Genomic DNA, 7166 nt, shown 5'->3' on the forward strand with positions numbered 1-7166 from the left:
CTTCGTGAGTCCCTGGGAGTGTGCCAACCATAACAGTCAACAGCCCAAGTCCACGTCCGGTAAGCTGCGTGCAACAAGGGGAAGCAGGTTGGACTTAATTCTCCCGAACTCTGTCTAAACTGACGGTGAGGCGGGCGGTGAACAGGGGAACTGGTCAAGGCAAGTAACAAACAAGTCTGTTTTCCTACAGTGCTGCCGAGGCTCTCTGCCAGTTGATGTACGCAGCATGCAGCAGCAGCGCTTCAGCTCAGATTAGGCTTCACTGAAAAAGATGAAAACGCCCCAAAAAAATGTAAATTACATCATTATGTCCTAACTGACGTGTGCTACGGTTTTAATGGTCTCTGGCTTCTGTCAAAGTCTGGCATAGATAGACTGAAAAGTATGTGTGAGGGTCCGAATCTCTCCCTCAAGATAAACAGGGTTCCCTTTTTTTATGCTCACTTTGACTCAAGGCCTTCAATTATTAAAACAAGTCACCAGTGGTGTAGTGTTGGTGAGGTGAGTGCACTACCAAGTAGATGGGTAAGTAACAGAGGCGGAAGTGGGTATGCTCTCTTCTATTTCACTGAGTTTTTGGCTGATACAGGTGGGTATGTTGTAAACTGCCAGAAAAAGAGGTGGTAATACTATAATTGATCTGGGATTGTCATTTTTTACAATACCTATGGGTGATACAATCGAATCCATAATCTCACTGTCATTGCATTTATATTCAGAAAACTAAATATGTAAAATGTGCAAAGTCGACTCACCAGCCTACCCCACTTGGCTTATTTACATTATTCATTACTCTGAAATGGAGAAACTAGTTACTTCTACCAGGGATGCACGATAATATTGGTATCGAACGATATTGACTTTAAAGTTAAGTATCAGCTATCCGATAACTCAAAGATATCAGAAACCGATACAATAGACTGCTGCTTCCTTTATAAAATCAAATTAAATGAAGGCCTGAGGATTACAGCGCTATGTGACAAGTTTTGAGTGGGACATATCTTGTTTTGTTTGAAAGCAGTTGTCCTAATTAAATATGGCATGTTTTACATGATGTAAGGTTAAGTATTTTTCTTATTTTAAACAAGGAATGAATGTTCATCATTTAAGCATTGTATATTTTGTCTGCATATGGTGATGGGCCAACATGATAAGAGTTTGCATAATAATATGTTAATACCATTACAGAATAGACTTGATGATACCTGCGATTACTTGTGGGGGAAAAAAAGATTGTATATTTATATATATTGGTATCGATTTCGGCCAAATAAGTTGTAAAATATCGGCATATCGGATATCTGCAAAAAATCCCATATCGTGCATCCCGAACCTCATAATGGTCTAAATGTGGAGCAGCCAAATAGGAAGTGCATCTTGTTGACTGATCTTGTATGTTCGAGTCCCAGAGAGTATAACTGAATGGATGCCAACTAAAATTATGTCATGTTATTCCTTACACAGAGAATGGCTGCGCTGCGTATTCTGAGGCAGTGCCGCTCCACGGGCATGGCTGTCTCTCATTTTCACACCAGCAGCCGTGCCTCTGCCAAACAGCACTACAAAATGCTGGTGCTTGGAGGCGGCAGTGGGGGCATTTCAATGAGTGCACGGATGAAGAGGATGATGGGAGCTGAGAATGTGGCTGTGGTGGAGCCCAGTGAGGTAAGGATCCAATAGATTAGGATCATTATTTTCCGTACCTCTCCTTGTGTATCACACAAACAGTAACAGTTTATTCTGTCTTGTAAAGCTGGTGTCTTAACATCTTTTCCTATTTTTTCAGATGCACTATTATCAGCCAATATGGACCCTGGTTGGTGCTGGTGCAAAAACTGTAACCTCATCAGGTCGTTCCACCGCAAGTGTTATGCCGTCTGGAGTGAAGTGGGTGAAATCAAAAGTTCAGGAAATAAACCCAGACATAAATACTGTCCGCACAGATGATGGGACTGAAGTATGTTTGCTTTAGGAAACAGTTTTTTTGACAGTATGTATATTGAAGTCTGTATATGTATATTGATCTATTTGCATCTGGCTCTACTTAGTCTGTCTTTCCCATTGCAGATCTCCTATGAGTATTTGATTGTGGCTCTTGGTTTACAACTCCATTATGAGAAGGTGAAGTAATGCTTTGTTCATTAATAGTGAACTTGTGCCATTGTATACAAATTAAATAACATCCCAGGAAACTTATACTCTTCTTATTTGTAGATCAAAGGACTGCCAGAAGGATTTGAATATCCAAAGATTGGGTCAAACTACTCGGTCCAAACTGTGGAGAAAACGTGGAAAGCACTGCAGGACTTCAAAGAGGGCAACGCTATATTCACTTTCCCCAACACTCCTGTGAAATGTGCTGGTGCTCCACAGAAGATCATGTATTTATCTGATGCCTTTCTCAGAAAAGTACTTACATTTCTGAATGAAATGAGAATGTTTAGCATTTTTAAATCAAGCTTTGTTCTTCAAATTAAAGGATGATGTGTTTCTGCTACCATCCCAGACAGGAAAAAGGGCAAACGCCAATATAATATACAACACATCTCTACCTGTGCTCTTTGGGATCAAGAAATATGCTGACTCATTGTGGGACATTGTGAAACAGCGTGACCTACAAGTAAACCTGAGGCAAAACCTAATTGAAGTGCGAGCAGACAAGCAAGAAGCTGTGTTCGAAAATCTTGACAAACCAGGCGAGACCAAAGTGTATGAGGTAACTATGTCACTGTACCTCCACAGTAGCTTCTACATTACAGCACCTTACCATACCTTAAAATGTTGTTTTTGTCTGTTGTGGCTGTATGTTATGAACCTAATACACTAAACATTGTATCTACATCTGCACCTAAATATATGCCAAATTAGGAAAAGAGACTCTCATTGAATAACTCTTAAACTTTGCTGTTTCACTTTTAGTATGAAATGCTTCATGTCACACCACCAATGGGACCCAATTTGGTGATTAAAGGCAGTCCACTGGCAGATGAGGCTGGCTGGCTGGATGTCAGCAAAGACAACCTCCAACATAAGAGGTATCCAAATGTGTTTGGGATTGGAGACTGTACCAACCTGCCCACAGCCAAAACAGCTGCTGCTGTCGGTAAGTGATTATTGTGTCATTAGTTGTGAACATTGCATCAACTCAACGCTGGAAAGCTCTCTTTTGCTTCATGCAATTCATACTCTTAGAGTGTATCTCTCGTGTGGTGCTTTAGGTTTTTGTACTTTCCTCAGTAAGTTCATTGCACAATTGCCTATTTACACAAGACTATAAAAACATACCACGCCTTTATAAAGCTTGTAATGTAGGGACACTTCCTGTTTATAACTGACAGGTTGTATAATTTTCTCAGTACGCTGGTGTTTGAGTTTGATTGTTCCATTAGATTTGATAAAGAAACTGTCTGCACAAAACTAAAGCTAATTTATTAATTTCCTGTGTTTGTGCCATTTCCTGTCTGTTTCCTAAACTGTTAAATCGTGTTCCTGGCAACTTCATATCCCTGATGATCACATCAGGTTGTAAATCAGTACTAATCACCTCCTGTAGTGCTGTAATCTGACTGCAGTAAATCATTTATTTGAATGCTTATCCTGTTTACATTAAGTGTATTTATGCAAGGTCTGTTAGGATAAATGCTGTTGTTCTTTTTTTTCATTGTGTTGTTTTTTTAGCCATATGAGCAGCTGTAGGGTTGACTGTCACTCAATACATCTGTGTGTCCATAGACCAACTCGTATGCAGAGGGAGATATCTCAACATGATTGAGTGGTAGCTGTAACGTGGCACAGATATTCATGATCATGAATTCATGAATTGTTATAAGGGACCTGTTTTTCTTATTTATTTAATCGAGTGCCACCAGCAAGTCAAAATTCTATTTTTATTTTTTTATTTCATGGCAAGTTACCTCAATTGTGCATTGTCTTCCCTTGATGCTGTCCTTCAGAGCCCCATAGTGATGACATTTATATTGAATTTTTATTTATTTTGGCAGACCTTAACAGAGAAACAGGTAAAACGCCAAATCGGCCAATCTTTGATTGTGCTGTGGATGGATACTCTTCATTATGCACGTTGTTTAGTTATAGTTTGTATAAAGAGGTTAAGTGTTAATGTTGATTTTTTTTCTGTATACTAACTGCTTAAGTAGTCTACTATGAGAATTAGCATGTTGTATACTGTAGAGAATAATTATGTAGGATGGATTTAGGACACATTGTTGGTCTTAATTCGTAATTTATCTATAAAGCTTGCCATTTGTTTTCTCATTCTCAGCTGCACAGACTGCCATCTTGAACAGAACCATCAGCAAAGTAATGAAAAATGAGAAGCCTGATAAGACGGTGAGTGACACGGACATCAGGCGTGAGTCATCTTTTTATGTCTCCGTGCCATCAACAGCCTTAGGTGGAGGCATTATGTTGTTGTGTTGTCCGTCCCATTCTTGTGAACTTTATACCTCAGGAACCCTTGGAGGAATTTTTTTTAATTGGACTCAAGGACTCAAGGATTAACTGATTATATTTTGGTGGTTAAAGGTCAAGGTCATTGTGACCTCACAAAATGCTATTTTCGCCATAAGAATTCAAACGCTTATTAAGACATTTCACACACATGTGTAATGGGATAAAATGATTAATTGACATTTTGTATACAAAAGTTCAACTTTACTGTGGCATGATAATGCTTTTCTGTCCATTATTCAACGCCATAACTGAGGAACAGAAGAAGAGACATTTGGTTAGATAGTGAATTGGTGACATTAATCTTGAAACTGGTGATTGTAAAGATCTGTGCTGCCAGGTTTAAGATGTGTGTAAAGTTTTATTAAATTTCTTCAAAGTCACAGAGACACATGTTATCTAATGTCTGGACAGTTTTGATGTAAACTCTCTGTTGGAAGTAGTTGAAAAATGTGCAAACACATAATCAGTAACCTCCTTGTTTACAGTATGATGGCTACACCTCATGTCCGCTGGTTACAAGCTACAACACAGTGATTCTGGCAGAGTTTGACTACAATGGACAACCACTGGAAACGTTTCCCATCAACCAAGCCAAAGAAAGAAGAACCATGTACCACATGAAAGCTGATGTGATGCCACACCTCTATTGGCACGGGCTTCTACGGTATGTATTAAAGGTAGCGTAATGAACATGGTAGTGATGAATCGTAGCTCATTTTATTAATGTTCTTTATTTATCTTCCATCAGGGGCCTTTGGGGTGGACCAGGACCATACAGGAAACTCTTACATCTTGGGATGAAATGAGACCTCAGCATCAGTTTGCAAGTTAACAGCTTCACTCCTTAAACTTTTAGGGAAGTAACAATTAAATTAAATCCATCATCCTCTAAACAGGTGGACACATATAAGGGCTAGTGTGGTGGTGGTGGTGGTATACAGTATATGTCATGACTAATTATAACACGTTTGATCGATGTTTTCGTGACTTTTTAAATATCTAGGGTTAGTTAACCCTGCCATAAGTGGTGCAGTGATATTACCATGAAATAAAATGACTCCCTGTAATGAGAAAGAGAGCAGAACACACTGAGAATTATCAGCTGCTTAAGGTCTTGCAGCTGTCATCAACCCCATTATCCAATCCATCAATCAATCAATCAATCAATCAATCAATTAATCAGATTTTCATAGTAGCCTAAAATGATTTACCTAAAATACAAAAGCCTAACAGAATTTAGTCGGGCTCTTCCAGCATATAATCAACTACTGTAGTTCACGTTGCACGCAAACATCCAATAAAGTGACCCAATTTATTAAATGAACAATTAAAAATGTTGATTACATGACCATTTGTTGTTTCAGAATATTCAAGGGGTGCTCAATTTTACAGCTTGATTTTTTTGAGAGTAGTCACTAATTGCTGTATACAAATAAACTACTCTTCAGGTTTGTCTTCAGCTTAAATGCTAAAACATCTAGAATGTGAAAATGTATTTTTTCACAGTACTATGTTTAATATTTGTGCTACCAAACATTTTTAGTGAGTGATTGTCTTTTGGAATGCTTTACCATTACAATAAAAAAACTACCACAAGTGCTTTTTTAACACTTAAACGTCAATATCAGAAATCAGAGTTTGTACTTAATGATTTTTTTTTCCCGAGCGCTTAACTGAGTTATAAACATCTTGGTGTTTATACTGTCTGCTAAATGTATCATTACATTAATCATCAAAATGATTGTGCACACTGTAATGATTGAAGTCACTGAAATTGTTGATGAAAAATCATAAATATTTACTTTGTATAGATTCAACCTTGTTGCTCTTTGCCACTTTATTTTACACCCAACAATGTTACTGATTGAATCTTGTATTTTACTTTCTTTTTACTATCTGTGGTACCTGTTTAATACTATTACTCTAGGGTTTAGGGCAATCTTTCTGCACAACTGAAGTCCATGGTCTGCATTTAAATGTGTATACAACTAAATGGCTGTGAATTTGGACCATGTTTACTCTGCCATATTGTTTAAGTGAATGACATGTTTTTGTCCATTAACTGCACAACTTATTTTCCTTTACATTACTGAAAATTGCAAGTTTTGCAATATTGTTTTTAGATTGAAGAAATGTGTCTTGACTCCCAGGCATTAAGTCATCAGCAGAATTGTGGTTCTCAGGATTTAGTACTGAGTACATAACAGAGTTGAGTCTTGATTCATAGTTACTACTGACCTCTGAGAAGGAATTGTATTTCCCTCTGGTGTGAAAGCCAACCCTCCATGCCTGAAACTTGCTAAATCCACATGCATTTTAATGTATATCAAAGTTTTCTTGTCAATGCAGCTGAGTGTTTCAAAGGCTTTTCAGTGCTGGTGCAATGGACAGCCAGGACTAGAGCCCAGAGCTTCTAGCAAAAAGCAATCAAATGCAGATTACACATGCATCCTCTGCATTTGCATTGTCTGTATAAAAATTATAAAACTTCTGCCACTATTTAAACAAAGAAGATGCCAAACAACAGTCTGGCCCATCTTTAGTTATACTAAGAAATTTCAGATAATGCACAACATTTGACAATAATAATAATTGCTGTTGTCTGTGGTGCACCAGTTTATGGATGACTAAACATCACTTAAAGGTTGAATATGTAGAATGAGCAAAATGACGCCATCTAGTGTCTCAAGATC

The 7166-nt window shown here is 38.0% G+C and overlaps 1 protein-coding gene across 1 annotated transcript; it reads left to right on the forward strand.

Moving 5' to 3' along the window:
* Positions 1-22: 22 nt before the first annotated feature.
* On the forward strand, positions 23-6306 carry sqor (sulfide quinone oxidoreductase). The gene is made up of 10 exons (XM_083916526.1): positions 23-159; positions 1467-1665; positions 1787-1957; positions 2068-2121; positions 2215-2409; positions 2507-2716; positions 2920-3103; positions 4283-4350; positions 4959-5137; positions 5222-6306. The coding sequence occupies exons 2-10, from the start codon at positions 1468-1470 to the stop codon at positions 5277-5279; spliced, it is 1317 nt and encodes a 438-aa protein (XP_083772652.1). The 5' UTR covers positions 23-159; position 1467; the 3' UTR covers positions 5280-6306.
* The last annotated feature ends 860 nt before the right edge of the window (positions 6307-7166 follow it).

The sequence above is a fragment of the Echiichthys vipera genome, assembly GCF_963691815.1.
Source record: "Echiichthys vipera genome assembly, chromosome: 7".
Lineage (NCBI taxonomy): Eukaryota > Metazoa > Chordata > Actinopteri > Perciformes > Trachinidae > Echiichthys > Echiichthys vipera.

Excerpts from the sequence above, each read along its gene's own strand:
- sqor (XM_083916526.1), top strand. The coding sequence starts at position 1,468 with ATGGCTGCGCTGCGTATTCTGAGGCAGTGCCGCTCCACGGGCATGGCT. Across the intron at positions 2,410-2,506 it reads CTGATGCCTTTCTCAGAAAA|ACAGGAAAAAGGGCAAACGC; the intron begins GTACTTACATTT and ends CTACCATCCCAG. Across the intron at positions 2,717-2,919 it reads GCGAGACCAAAGTGTATGAG|TATGAAATGCTTCATGTCAC; the intron begins GTAACTATGTCA and ends TTTCACTTTTAG.